The 14532-nt window shown below is 55.9% G+C and overlaps 1 protein-coding gene across 3 annotated transcripts in view; it reads left to right on the forward strand.

Moving 5' to 3' along the window:
- The window catches only part of LINGO1 (leucine rich repeat and Ig domain containing 1), a 148539-nt gene extending 134418 nt beyond the window's left edge, over window positions 1–14121 (forward strand). For 2 of the 3 annotated variants that reach the window (XM_026856291.1, XM_026856292.1), the window contains one exon: window positions 11894–14121. In XM_026856291.1, coding sequence (XP_026712092.1) covers window positions 11906–13747 — 1842 coding nt within the window. In that variant the 5' untranslated portion in view covers window positions 11894–11905 and the 3' untranslated portion in view covers window positions 13748–14121. Of the gene's footprint in view, window positions 1–6732; window positions 6992–11893 lie in introns of those variants that run through there. The other variant, XM_026856293.1, reaches the window with a different exon arrangement.
- The last annotated feature ends 411 nt before the right edge of the window (window positions 14122–14532 follow it).

The raw sequence follows: 14532 nt of genomic DNA on the forward strand, positions 1-14532 counted from the left end.
GAGACAGCTCCAGTGCTTCCCCAGCCCCGAGAGCACTGTCAGCAGTGCAGCATGGCCTCTGCCCCGTCTTGGCATGACAAGGCAGGAGAAAGACAGGTCACACAAAGGTGGCCATGTCTGAGCAGGCAGCGTTAATTATCAGCTTGACCTGGGCAATTGAATAAATGCTGATAAATGCCACAGAGAGCCTCATCTCCTCTTTAGCCCGGGCAGGGAGCATGAGGCTCCCTCCATCCCAGAGAGCAGCAGGTCACACTGGCTGGCTCGGGAAGGGGGGGCAGCGGGGGGAGCGCCCAGCTTGAGCAGAGACCCCACACCGCTGGAGTTAATGGCTGTGCTGGGGCAAGAACCCAGGTGATTCCCACCTTGCAGGAGCAGCATTTAGGGGTGACTAACAGAATCCATCTGGGCTATGCCTTGCCCTGCCAAGAGGATACACAGAGTGTATGGATGCATTGGCAGCTGTGTTGGGGGGAGCCCCACCATGAGCCCCCCCAGGGGCTTGGTCCTCCCTCTGGTCTCACCAATACTTGGTCGCTGTCCCTTGCCCTCCACAGCCTCGTACACCATCCAAACAGCATCTCCTGAGTGTGGGACTGGGCTAGGCAGCAGGTCAGCATCCCTGTCACTGGGAGCTCGGCTTGGTTTTGCTCATTCTCCCAGTTAAGCACAGAAACAGCTTCTGTTTAGCCATCCCAGGTGTTTTCTTCCATCATTTTTTTTCATGTATCTCTAAAAGGTGGTCAGCCTTTTGGTGCTCACAGCATTCTGCAGTGGATGTGTGTCCACACATGGACATGACACTCCTGGGCTCCAGAGGACGACCCAGGTGCCCTGGTCAGAGGCCAGAGGCCCTTGTCTCAGGGCTGGGGTCAGTGTCCCAAGCTGGGGACAGGCCTGTGGGTGAGCCAGAGGATCCCTTCAGGGAGTGGGACAGGGTGAGGAGGTGCAGGACTGGGCTGTGCCTCCCAGGACATGCTTTCGACGGCCCAACACCATCCAAGTGATGCTCAAGTGGCAAAATACCTGCTGGCAGCCATCAGGCAGGGCTGATCCCCTGCTCTGGGGACAGGCTGGCCACTGCTCCCTGAGGGATGTGCCCATGAGCACCCTGCCCTTGCTGCTGTGGGGTCCCCAGGCTGGGTGCCCATGGTGCAGCCCACCCCCTGCACAGCCCTTGCTCCCCTGGCACCCCTTTCCCCCCCTGCCACACCACATTGCTCTTAATTACCTCAGTAGGACCCACACTTTTTTTTTTTTGGTCATTTCCATTCCGTTTCTTAATCAGAATGCAAAACATTAAATATCGCTCTTGTAATTATGGTTAATTTCATAACCAGCACCTTAATTGGATTGGTCTCTGATGGGGAATTCTCGTAGGAGGAAGAAGCAGAAATATTTTGACGTGATCTATTCTTTCAGCTCTTTGTTTGGATTTGAGATGTCAAGTGTGAAATGGGAAACAACTGATTTAGACCCCAAAGGCAACCTGGGGGCGGTGAGCAAAGTCTGAGCACTCTTGGAGGCCCTTCTTACCCTTTGTGCAGGCAAGCCTCTACCTCCTGTACCTGAACCTGGCCTTTCCCCACCACCCCTTTGGATTGGGGGCAGTCACAGAGAGCCAAATTGATACGGTCTAACCCAAAATGGGAGCCAAGGGGGCCATGACAGGTGAGCACTGGCCTGGCAGCTTGCTTCTGCCCCAGCTCTGCTGGCAGGTGGCTCGTGCATTGTACCACGGAGCAAGGCACAGCAACGAGGATTGGGTAGGAAAAAAAAAAAAAAGGGAGCTGTAGCTGTGATATAAATGAATGTGCACGGCAGGAGCCAGAGGAAGGAAAGGAATTAGGGGTACAGTGGTGAGCAGTGTGAAAAGCTCCTTGCCTGGCCCGTGCTGAGGAAACAGCCTGGCACAGCTCTGCACACTCCCAGTGGGTTCACGTCTGCCACCAGGACCTCAGGGACATGAGGGACACCCGAAGGGACACCTCTTTTCTGCTGCGAACTGAGCAGGCAAGGGCCCACCAGCATCCCCAAGCCCTGAGAGGGACACCAGCCCCTCTTGTGCCCTGATGGACCAGGTTATTTCAGCACTGCTGCCGAAGGCAGCAAGCCCCGTGGGGGTCCTGGTGGCCCCCCAGTGCTCAGCTGTGGCTGTATCACGCTGTGGCCATGCCACGGAGATGGCATGCTGCCTCTCACGCTGCCACTTTGGGCTGGCACTACGATTTGCTCTGGGAAACATGGAATTGTGCTGCCATTAGGTGCTGCCATTAAACTGATTTGTGCTCAGCCTGTTTATTCTTTTCAATGGGAAACGATACAGAAGCTGAACCGAAATGGAAACCCTGGCCTTGCATTTCTGATTTAATTTCTATGCACTGTATTTCCCTGTGATTACTTCTGTTCTCACATAGAGCCCAGAGTGCAGGCTCTGTATTATTATCAACATCACTGGGGAGAAGGAGAAATGGGAGGAAGGCATCTCTTGCAGCTCAAGCAAAACACAACAAAACACCCCAACACAGGCCTCTGTCGAGGGCAGCAGGGGAACTGCTCCATCCCCACGGTGGGGCCCGCTCTTTTTTCTCCGTGCCCACGGACTCAGCGCAGTCGCCCACTGGAAGACAGAAAAGGCCGAGGAACGGCGTGGCTCCCCATGGCACCACTGAGCCTGCTGGCGTGCCGACACCCCCTTATCGTAGGCATTAAACCGATCGTGCTCTTCACCTCTGCTCCAGCTGCTTCCCAGCCACCGTGCCGCGCTGCCTGCCCTGCACCGAGCCCTTCCCCAGCACGGTGCTGCAGGACGGCGCTGGGCCTCCCGGGATGCTTCCCCGGAGTGCGGGGGCTGAGATCCGCTGAGGCACAGCACCCGCAGCCAGCGCCGACTCAGCTTGGGACACCCTTGCTAGTGAAATCAATGCGTTTGATTTCATGAAATTGCCCTGAAAAATCTCAGTTTCCAGGGCTTTATTTTCTCCTCTCAACCATTCTTGCCGGGGGGGGTTCTGCGGTTTGGGTGCAGCGCCAAGACCCCAGGAGCTCTGTGCGCAGCCCCCATACCTGCAGAAGACGCGTATCAGCAGGGCTGGCAGCACCTGGAGCCCAAATCCTGGCCAGGCCACATCCTGCAGCACCTCCCCACCGCAGGGGTTTGGGCTGGGAAGGGCTGGTGAGGTGGTGACCCCTCGTCCCCGGCTGCCGGCGGTGCCTGGCTGCTTGCACCCACACTGCCCAGCTTCATGGGTACGGCTGACTGCAGGACAGGCGGGCTCAGCCATGGCTCAGCACAGTTTGTTTTTATCTAATCTATTTTATTGTTGAATGAAACAATAACAGCAAATACAGGCCCTGAAGACAAGCCATAAATAATGCAAAAATCAAACAAGCGAAAAAGGGGGAAAGAAAAAAGAATTATACATGTAAAACGAGCACAGAGAAAGCCAGGCTGGGAAGCGGAATCTTCCCTTCATGTTTGCCATCGCTCATGCTTCCTTCGGGTCCCTTTTTTTCTTCACTTCTCTCTTTCTGGAAATTCCTGCGGCACTAAATTTGTTATTATGTGAACAAAATTTAATAAGAACTGGGAGGGGGAGAGAAAGAGATCTGGCTGGTGGGAAAGAGTTGGGAAAGGACCTGGATGGAGAGAACCAGAGCAGTCGTCTCACAACACCTTGAAACAGCCATGTCCCTGCCTGCCACCCCACTCTGCCCCTGTGTCCCTGCGGGTGGCGGGGCAGGGACCCTCTGCCGATGCTGCCCAGCAGTCGCAGGGCCGTCAGCTTTGGCAGCATGGCACACGGGTGCCTCGGCACCCCCTGCAACTGGTCCTGCTAATGGGTTATCACACAGACATCACTGCGCTGGGCTACAGGCAGCCTCCCTCAAAAGGCTTCCGAGGCCACATATTTTAGGCAGCAGTATAAAAATATCAGGGCCCGTCCTAAAGGGAGATAAATCAGCAGGTTTCCCTGGAGTCAGCGAAGCTGCTGAGTTTATGTCCTCTGAAGTCCTCTCACTATTATCCCAAAGGTTTCCAGGGCTCTGGAGCAGCCCTTGTACTGGCTGTAGGGGTGTTTAAAAGATGTGGTGTGGGAACAGAAGTGATGCCATAAGTAGGGTCTAAGCTTAAATTAAATGTAAAGAGTGTGACCAGTCCCTGGCAGCAGCATTGCTCTGTGGCACTGCAGGCTCAGGACATGCTTGCTGGTCCCCGTGTGCTGCGCCTGCCCGGTGTTTGGGACTTTGATCCAGGGTTTCGCCTTGGAGCACAGCAGGGACAGTGGGGACAGAGGCGGCTTGGACTCATGGCTGTTAGAGGGGGTCACATTGCAAAGCTTCAGGGTGTTCCCTTAATGGCCCTGGTAAGTGGGGTTGCTCATGGGGCCAGAGGTGTCAGCTTGGTTTGGCATTTGCCCTCCTGCTGAGCCAGTGCTGGGTAAAGGAGAGCAGAAGGCACCGGGGATGCTCCTTCACCTCTGCTTGTGGCCCTGGTTTCCTGCTGCTGGGGCTGACGGGTGCCCCAGCCCCCTCCCTGTGCTAAGCAGAGCTCCAGGGCACTGCAGAGCCATGGGACACCTTTTGACAGAGGCTGGTGGCTGGAGGGGACAGGCTGTCCCCAGACAGGGTGTGGTGAGGAGGGAGCAGCTTGTCTTGGTGCCAGCCAGCCACCCCTGCCAGGCCTTTTGTGGTGCCCCCAAATATGGTTTGTGCATTGGGGCTGCCAGGAGCAGCGGCTCAGCCTTGCTGCTGGGACGCTGGCACCAGCCACAGCACAGGGATCATCCTCGGGGGCAGGTGCCTGGGTCTGGGGGAGCAGGAAGCCACTGGTCACCACCGAGGTGAGCCCATACAGAAATACCATCTGCTCCTGGTCTGGAGGAAACGCGCTCTGGCAGCGGGGTGACTTTGTACCAGCCGCTTTTATGCTACGTCAGGTGGTGTCCTGCCCTGACACAAAGGCAGGGTGTAGCACAGGCACTGTACAGCTGCGCTCCGGCTGATTCAGCAGCGCGACAGTGTGCTGAGCCACGCAGAGCCACCCAGCAGCACCGGGGCCGTGCCGAGCTGCTGGGCAGGACGGCCCAGCTGCCTGGGCTCTTCCTCATTCTCCAGCCCAAAATCTACCACTCCTGTCCAGGAGAGGAACCTTTGCCGGGCCCTTGCTGGTGCCAGGGCTGCTCAGAGCCCTCCTGGGGAGCTCAGGGGCACACAGAAGGCATTTGGGTGCCACTGGAGCCCATTCCTAGGAAAAATCAATCCTCCCCCCAGTGCGACAAGCAGGGGTGGCTGCGAGTCATGGCTGGCCTGCGCTAGGAGAAGGCAGTTTTCTCCCTGCAGAAGGAGTGGGATGGTGGCCCGGGCTCTGGCAGCTGTCATTACCCTGCTCTCCCCAAAGGGCCTTTGCAGGCGTCACCTCAAGGACGGCCTTGTCCCGCGACGCCTTGCTGGCCATGGGCATGGCGAGGCCTCCGCAATGTCAGCGTGACCCTGGCGTCTCTCCCAGAAGACACTCATTGGACAGACCTTTCTTTCACCTCTCCAGTGAAAGTGTTTCCATAGCCCTAAGAAGAGCCTGGAGTTTTTCCATCTTGCTTTCACAGCTAGAGACAGGGAAGAAAAACATCTACAGAGACCCTCATGCTATACTGAAGCCTTCTCTACCCAGCACTTGCCCATCAGTTGAGTGCCTGCTGAGCTGAGGGCCTTCGGCTGAGCATCTAAAACATCCTGGTGACCCACCCCATGACCACACAGACAGGAATCCCAAGGGAATTTGCTGAAATAAAGAAAGAAAAAGGAGAAGAACCATTCAACTAGCTGGTGCACATCCTTCACATCATCCCAGTGTACACCATCCTCCTGCTCTCCTGCAGACCCAGCCTGAAACGTCTCCAGTGCTGGAATCCCAAGGCCAATCCTTGGGAGGTACTTCCCCAGCAAACACAGCTCTGCTGCTCTTTGTCGCACAAGCAGAAAAAAAAAAATCAGCCTCCTCCCAGCTTGCCTTGAACCACCAACCGGCAGCGGCTGCGGCAGCGGTGGGCCAGCCTGCGTCCCAGCCACCTCAGTCGATGAGGAGGGGAGCGTGTCTGGCTCCGAGCCTGAGCTCCACGGTGTGCTGCACCCTTACACTCCTCATTTATCTCTTGCTAGCTCAGGACTTTACACCCCTGGCATCCACAGCTGCCTTTGCAATTACTTATTGATCACTTGTCAGGATGTTTTCTTTGCTGATAGGGCAGTGAAGCATGTGTAGCTAAAGAGAGAGAAAAAACATTAAAAACGAAGGAGCAGAGGTGTGAGGAAGGTTAGCAGCTCTTGCACAGATGTGATCGCAGCAAGAAACAGCCTCAGCAAAAGCTGCTCTGAGCTTCAGCATCCTGCAGAGAGGACCAGAATCTTTCCCATCACCCTGCTCCAACAACCTGCCTGCCAAGCCTGGACTGCTCTCCAGGTTGTCTCTGGGCCATGGCTGGTTGTGCCTCCACTGTACGTGTCTGTCCCTCTGTGGGGTCAAGCAGATCCACAGCCCAGAGCTAAACCAGTGGATGGCTGGGCCACAGCCTCCCCCTTCCAGCGTCCTGGCCCCTCAGCCCACTTTAGAGCTCTTCACCTCCCCTGTGCATCCCCCTCCCCTTTTTTCTGCTCTTCTTGCCCTTTGGCTCAGTGCTTCCCTCAATCCCCAGTGGCTCTGGGGGCACCCCGTTTTGGGTGGAAGAGCCCACTGCGGCGAGGAAACGCCTTTGCGGGGTAGTCCCGCAGGCTGGCTGCTGTGGGTATCTGGTGCCAGCCAGGCGGTGTCAGTGCCGGAAGGGGATTTGCATCTTAAATACTTCTCCATGCTCTTTTACAGCCTCAGAGCAACTGCCAGAGCAGATCAGGTTGCGGCACACCTATTCCAGGCTCCCGCCTCAGAGCAGCTGAAAGCAGATACTTCAGAAGGCTGAGCAAAATCCTGGGGCTGGAGAGTCATGCCTTCCCGTGGGTGAGCGGGAGCCGGTGGCCCCGGGGAAGCTTGTGGCTGGTGGGGCTGGGGCTGGGCTCCTCTCTGGCTAACCTGCCGTGGGGCATTGCCTCCACGGCTTGCTTTTGTGTCCCCACCACCCTGAGCGAGGTGCTGCTGGAGGGGCCATTTCTCATTGGGCTTCTGCCCATTTCTCCCTGCCTTCTCACACCCTCCTGTGCTGCTTCTGGAGGGTTTGGGGCCAGGACATGACACAGGGCAGCCCTTTGCACTGCAGTAGCCTGGTTTCATGCCCTTTGTTAATGGCCCATCCATTAATGAAGGCCCAGTGGTAATGCAGCGGCAGCTTTCCATCACCCAGGCCAGTGCTGTGCCTCCAGCCACCCCGCCTGCTGCCCACCAGCCAGCCTGGCAGCACACAGAGCTTACTTCAGGCTCTCCCTCTTGGTTTCTTTTTACCCATGTGAAGTAGCATGGTCCCAGGAGGGAAACAGCCCCCCTCTGCCCCTGCTCCCACCCTTCCCTGACCATCTCTGGGTACCAGAAGGAGGGCAGTTACTACCCAGGTGGGAAAAGAGGAGGAGGGAGCAGGTGAGGTGGGGAGGAGGGTGAGATAAAACCAAAGGGCTCACAAATGTGCACTGGACGCAGAGGGAATGATGGAGAAATGAGGAAATGGGCACAAACGTGTTTGGCAAATTAAAGCTTCGCCCTTTGTTTTGCTGCTTTGCAGATAGCTATAGGAACACTTAGTGCAGAGCCCGGGGTCTGGATAAGCAACTCTTTTAGCAGCAGGAAAGGTTGTTAAATATTTATTTGTAAACCTGGAGTCTTTATCTCTAAAATGTAGTCAAGTTCAATAAAATTTGATTTAGCTGGAGCAGCTTAGAGGAGACAAGAGCACAGACTACGAGAGCTGTGCCTCGCTGGCTTTGTGTGAAGTTGGCAGGCCAGAGGTGGGGCGAGCCCATGGCTGACCCGCACCCGTACCCGTAGCCACACTGCAGACCAGTGTGGGTGCCCGGTGCTGCTGGGATCAGGCTCGCTCCTGGTGCCCCATGGCACCACAGCAAGGTCAGCCCCTGTGGGGACAGACGGGGTGGGGGACGTGCTTCCCGGGCCCTGCTGAGCCCCCAGAGTGCTGCGGGCCCCCCCGCTGCAGATACGGCTTGCGTTGTCCTAAATTGCCTGTTGTCGTCCGATGCTCTCGAAAGCATCTGGTTCAAGGGTGAATGTCTCCCACACTGTAATTTATGGCTGCCAGGTGGGGGTTATAGCTGACTCGGGGATTTTTGCCGCTTGCTTGCTGTCAGCGCAGCAGACGGATCGCTCGGTGCTGAGGTTCACCAGCCTGGCCCCACCACTGGGCACCCGCGGGGCGGTGAGCAGGGGACAGCCAGGGGCAGCAGTGAGAGCAGAGGGCACGGCTGCTGCCCACCCCTTGGGGCAGGAAGGCAGTGGCAGCCTCGGGAGCACACCCAGGTGCTGAGCTTGGGCTCCCCCCTGGGTTTGGTTTCCCTGGGGCTGATCCCCCCATGCCAGGGCAGCCTGTGACCATCACAACAGAGCAAACCCCACGCACGTCAGAGCTCACGCCCAGCCCCGAGCTGCATTTCCAGGCACAGACCCAGAATAGCATCTTTCCTCGCAGCGCTGATCCCAGCCGGAGACACTCAGCTGGTCCTGCTGCATTTAGCACCGCTGAAGCGCAGCTCCAGCGCGCCCACCTGCACCTCTCAGGCAAGGCCAGCAGCTTCCCCAGTGAGGGGGTTGTATGTTGGACTCCTCATCCCCAGGCAGCAGGGTGGCAAGGACAAGGGTCAGTGGATGCCATGGCTCTGGGCATGATTTTTGCTTTGTTTTGCACTGGTTTACTCATTGCCTAAAGGCAGCAAGTCTGGCAGCTGCTCCTTTCTTATAGATTTATTTTTTTTTTATGTGCAAAATGAGAGCCCACGTTCATGCCAGAGGGCTGCAGCTCTCCCTGGGCTGGCCTGGCCTGTGTGCTGCAGCCATGCAGCCTGATCCTGCCTGGCAGATCCTGCTGGGGCCGTGGCCGGGCACCCTGAGGGGTGTTCGGGCACATTTCACCATCCTCCTCCCAGTAGTAAATCTGGGAGGACTTCAGTTTTTGGAAAGCCCTTAGTGGCGCTTTGTCTCCATCACTTCCCAGTTTCCTGCAGGCGGCAACGGCTGTCTCTCCCGCAGCGACACCAAGCCCCCTCCCCAGAGTTGCCCAAGCCCACTGGAGGTGGCCACAGCCCCTCACCCGGCTGGCACCTGCGGTCCCAGCAGCAGGCACCATGTGGTGGCAGAGGCAGGACGGCCAACAGGACAGCCCTAACTTTGGGCTGAGCCATGCTTAGGCGACACGAGCCGCTGGGGGGGTGCGTGATGGCTGCTGGAAAGCCACGCTTGGGTTGTTGACCTCAGCTCACTCAAAAATCACAGTGCAAGTAATTTTTAGAATCCGCCTCACCTTGAGGCACAAATATTCCTCTCTGAAACAGCCAGAGGTAAATGGGAACCAGAAGTGATTTAAAGCTCATCTTAGCCCCGAATTTTCCAGCTTATTCATTGTCTTTCTCCCAAAGCTCTTCTGTGACTCTGGCTATTAAGATTACGGATGTTTTTGTCAGGGACTGTATTTATCATGGATTTAAATTTAGCTCAGAACTAATAACATGTGAGGTGTGTCTAGACTTAATTCTACGCAAGTGGGCTTGTCTCATCTTTAACACCATGCAGATTTTGCTTCATTCATCTATTAACACCTCTTTGCTTATATTTTAGCCATCGATGCCATGCTGCTCCCAGCAGCTCTGGCCGCTGCTCCTCTGCCGAGGCGGGCACAGGGACAGCAGCACGGGACCAATCCCCTGTGCGGGTGCAATCCCCTTCCCGCTGGTGGAGGCACCTGTGGCCCGGGGGAGGTCGGGGCTGATGCAGGAGCCGTGCATGGGGCCCCACGGCAGTTCTGGGCTCTCACCCCCGCCCCGCGCCTGGCAGGGACCAGCACGCGGCTGCACGCACGGGCAGAGCTGAAATTTCAGCACAGAACACAGCCAAATAAGGCCGGCTGCCTGGCACTCTAATGAGCTGAAGTCTTTTCAGCCCTGGTATAATTAAGCCCCTTAGACCGTATTTTGTTTTGTATGCAGTGTTTTGCTTCCTTTGATGGCTTTCTTAGCACGGCTGTGAGGAACAGGAATTGGTTTCTGAGAAACACCGGCCGGGGGAGGCTGTGAGCGAGCCGGCACCTCACGGGCATTTGCTGGCCACGTGCTGCCCATGGGAAGAGGCAGCGACAGTGGCGTGGGAACCCCTGGCAGCTGAGCCCTGGCCGGGGCTGCGGCATGAACGTGGGGAGCAAATCCACATGCAGCCCTTTGCCCAGGAGCTGCCAACCGGCCGTGTTGTCCCGGCCCCGGCACAGCCCCTCGGCAGGGCCCGGTCCCAGCCCCAGCCCAGCGGCAGCACAACAGTAGCGGCGATCCCGTGCGTATTTGTAAGGCTGTCCAGCCCCGTCAGCACGAGGGGGGTGATGACACGGGAGATGATGAATTGTAAATACCCAGCAAATGGCTCTTCACAGCCTGGCCCAGGCCCAAGCAAACCCACTGGAAATGTTTCCACTGGAACGGGACGTGCTGGCCTGGGGCCGGCAGGAGGGAACTCGGCACCGCTGCCAGGGGAGCTGTGCGGGATCAGCTCCCAGCACCGCGCCCCTTTGCTTAGGGGAGGGACGTGCTTTGGGGGGTCCCCAGTGACCAGCCCCACTGCAGAGGTAGCAGGGAAAGGGGACAGAGAAGGATGGTGAACGGGGAGGAGACCGCGGGAGGATTTTTGCGGGGACCCCAGGACCTCACAGCCAGCTCACCCGGTGTGCCAAGGCCGGGTGGTTTCCGAGACAGAGCTGGTGGACGCTTTTATGGCCCGTCCATCATCCTTCATCCTTGCATTGTACAAAGAAATTCTGACTAATTTTTTGGGAACAAAAGTTATACTTGAGTTGTATATCTGTGTGAAATGATGAATATAAACAGATGCAATGGAAGTAATGTTCAGAATGCGTACCAGACCCATAAATAGTGCCAGAGCAGGGAAAGTAATGTACAGGATATAGAATGATGGATACAAACGGAGCCAATGGAAGTAATGTATTGAGTATATTCAGCGATAGCCATAAATAGCATTAGTGGAAGTAATGCAGAGTGTACACATAACAATGGATATAAACGCGGTCCAGAGTAGCTGTACATCTAATATGCAATATTAATATGATTTGATTCCTCATAACAGCTTGAACAACAAGGAAATAAATGCAACGGCGGCAGCGCGACAGGGAGCGTTCGCTTCCGCCTGCCAATAGGCCGGGGCGGTTCTGGGCTGGGGCACGAGCCAGACCACAACCCCCAAGGTTGGTTCCCACAGAGCTGTCACCCTTACTCCCTGCTTGGACACCTCGCTCCCAACTGACCCCAAGCGGGGTTCCCCCAGATGCTCAAGCCCTCGCTCAGCTCCTCTGCATTTGCAAAGCAGCCTTTATATTCAGGCTCCATCTACAGGGAACAGAGTAATTTCAAGAGCTTAAAATAGGATGTAGATAGATGTGTTTAGTATTAAATTATTTTTTTTTAAGAAGCCGAGGAAGTGAGGCTTGTCTGACACAGATTCCTCAAGGCTTTCCACTCAAAGTCTGTGCATGCTCAGTCACCAAGTGGAAAGCTGGGGGCTGGGGGGAGAGATGGTCTCATAGCCAAAGGGCTGGATTTCAGCTCGAAAATGAGAAGCTCTGCTCTGCTTCAATGGTGCCTTTTGCCTTAATGTCAGCTCTACCATGATGGTAAACCTTTTGCCGTTGCTGTGCCGGTCGTTTGCTCACATCCACCTTGCTCTTTCTCTCCCCTGTGTTACCTACAGGTGAGAGATAGGATGGTAGCTGGGGAGGCGAGTATGCGCAGCCCAATCCTGGCCTGCTGGCAGCCGATTCTCCTCCTGATGCTGGGATCCATCCTGTCTGGCTCCGCCACGGGCTGCCCGCCGCGCTGTGAGTGCTCCGCCCAGGAGCGCGCCGTCCTGTGCCACCGGAAGCGATTCATGGTCGTGCCGGAGGGGATCCCGACTGAGACCAGGCTGCTGGACTTGGGCAAGAACCGCATCAAGACGCTCAACCAGGATGAATTTGCCAATTACCCTCACCTGGAGGAGCTGGAGCTAAATGAGAACATTATCAGTGCCATTGAACCTGGGGCTTTCAACAACCTCTTCAACCTCAGGACGCTGGGGCTCAGGAGTAACAGACTCAAGCTGATCCCCTTGGGGGTGTTTACTGGACTCAGCAACCTTACCAAGCTAGACATTAGTGAGAACAAAATTGTGATCCTCCTAGACTACATGTTCCAGGACTTGTACAACCTGAAGTCTTTGGAGGTGGGGGACAATGACCTTGTCTACATCTCCCACCGGGCCTTCAGCGGCCTCAACAGCCTGGAGCAGCTGACCCTGGAGAAATGCAACCTGACCTCCATCCCCACAGAGGCTCTGTCTCACCTTCATGGCTTGATCGTGCTGCGGCTGCGCCATCTGAACATCAACACCATCCGGGATTACTCATTCAAGAGGCTGTACCGGCTCAAGGTCCTCGAGATCTCACACTGGCCCTACCTGGACACTATGACGTCCAACTGCCTCTACGGGTTGAACCTGACCTCCTTGTCCATCACCCACTGCAACCTGACGTCCATCCCATACGTGTCAGTGAGGCACTTGGTTTACCTCCGGTTCCTGAACCTGTCCTACAACCCCATTGTCACCATCGAGGGCTCCATGCTCCATGACCTGCTCAGGCTGCAGGAGATCCAGCTGGTGGGAGGGCAGCTCACCATGGTCGAGCCCTTCGCCTTCCGCGGCCTCAATTACCTGCGCATCCTGAACGTGTCAGGGAACTTGCTGACTACCCTGGAGGAGTCGGCCTTTCACTCAGTGGGCAACCTGGAGACACTCATCCTCGACAACAACCCCTTAGCCTGCGACTGTCGGCTGCTCTGGGTTTTCCGGCGGCGATGGAGGTTGAACTTCAACAAGCAGCAGCCCACCTGCTCCACCCCCGAGTTCGTCCAGGGCAAGGAGTTCAAAGACTTCCCCGATGTCCTCCTGCCCAACTACTTCACCTGCCGCCGAGCACGGATACGGGACCGCAAACCTCAGCAGATCTTCGTGGATGAAGGCCACACGGTCCATTTTGTCTGCCGGGCAGATGGGGACCCACCCCCCACCATTATGTGGCTCTCTCCCCGGAAGCACCTCATCTCTACCAAAACCAACGGGCGGCTCACTGTCTTCCCTGATGGCACGCTGGAGGTGCGCTATGCCCAGATCCAGGACAATGGCACCTACCTATGCATCGCCAGCAACGCGGGTGGCAATGACACCATGCTGGCCCACCTGCACGTGCGCAGCTATTCCCCCGACTGGCCCCACCAGCCCAACAAGACCTTTGCGTTCATCTCCAACCAGCCCAACGAGAGCGATGCCAACAGCACGCGCGCCACCGTGCCTTTCCCCTTTGACATCAAGACTCTCATCATCGCCACCACCATGGGCTTCATTTCCTTCCTGGGCGTCGTGCTCTTCTGTCTGGTGCTCCTCTTCCTGTGGAGCCGGGGGAAAGGCAACACCAAGCACAACATTGAGATTGAGTACGTGCCACGCAAGTCCGACGCGGGCATCAGCTCTGCCGACGCGCCGCGCAAGTTCAACATGAAAATGATTTAACCAGGCAACAATTTGCAAATAATAATGGTGTTGGTTTTTTTTTTTTAAAAAAAAAAAGAACAAATGAACAAATAAAAAATAATTTAAAAACAAACATTGCTACAAACATACCGACCTCTCTCCTTCCACCGCTCCCTCCGCCCCTGTCCAAACCCACTGCACCCGCACTGTCACCACCTCTTCCTCTTCCTCTTCTTCTTTATACCAGGAAAACATTCAGCCGATGTCTTCTGGACTCCTGTGTTTGTAAGGACTTTGTCTGATGGACTCTGGTGTCAGATATAACTCTGAGAGGGAAAAACAACAGAGGGGGGAAAAAAAGAAAGAAAAAGAGAAATAAAAATCAATAAAAAGTTACGAACTTTCTTCTGTAACTTTGATTTCAATAATTATGGATTTTTATGAAAACTTGAAATAATAAAAAAACCCTATTTCCTATAGATAGTTGGAATGCAAAATCTTGACTTCTTGATCTGTCCAGTCCTGTATCTCTGGTGAGTGCTCGCTTTCTCGCCGTGGAGGCATTTTCCAGCCACCTCACTAAGAACAGCCCCAGGCCAGGGCGAGTCTCCCGCTGATGCCAAAGGTTTGCACTCCCCCAAAAGGCACCTCCCGCAGTGTCTTGGGCCCTGCACAGCACCGAGAGGAGTTTGACTTTTATTTCCCAAGGACCGGTTGTGGTTTTATTGCCAATTCCCCTGCCCGCCCGCGGAGCCTGGGGGAGCGGGGCCGCAGCACTGACCTGTGTGAGCGGTACGTAGCGCGGTCAGCAGGACGCAAAGCCC

The sequence above is a fragment of the Athene cunicularia genome (genome assembly GCF_003259725.1).
Source record: "Athene cunicularia isolate RWA chromosome 10 unlocalized genomic scaffold, athCun1 chr10_part1, whole genome shotgun sequence".
Classification (NCBI taxonomy): Eukaryota; Metazoa; Chordata; class Aves; order Strigiformes; family Strigidae; genus Athene; species Athene cunicularia.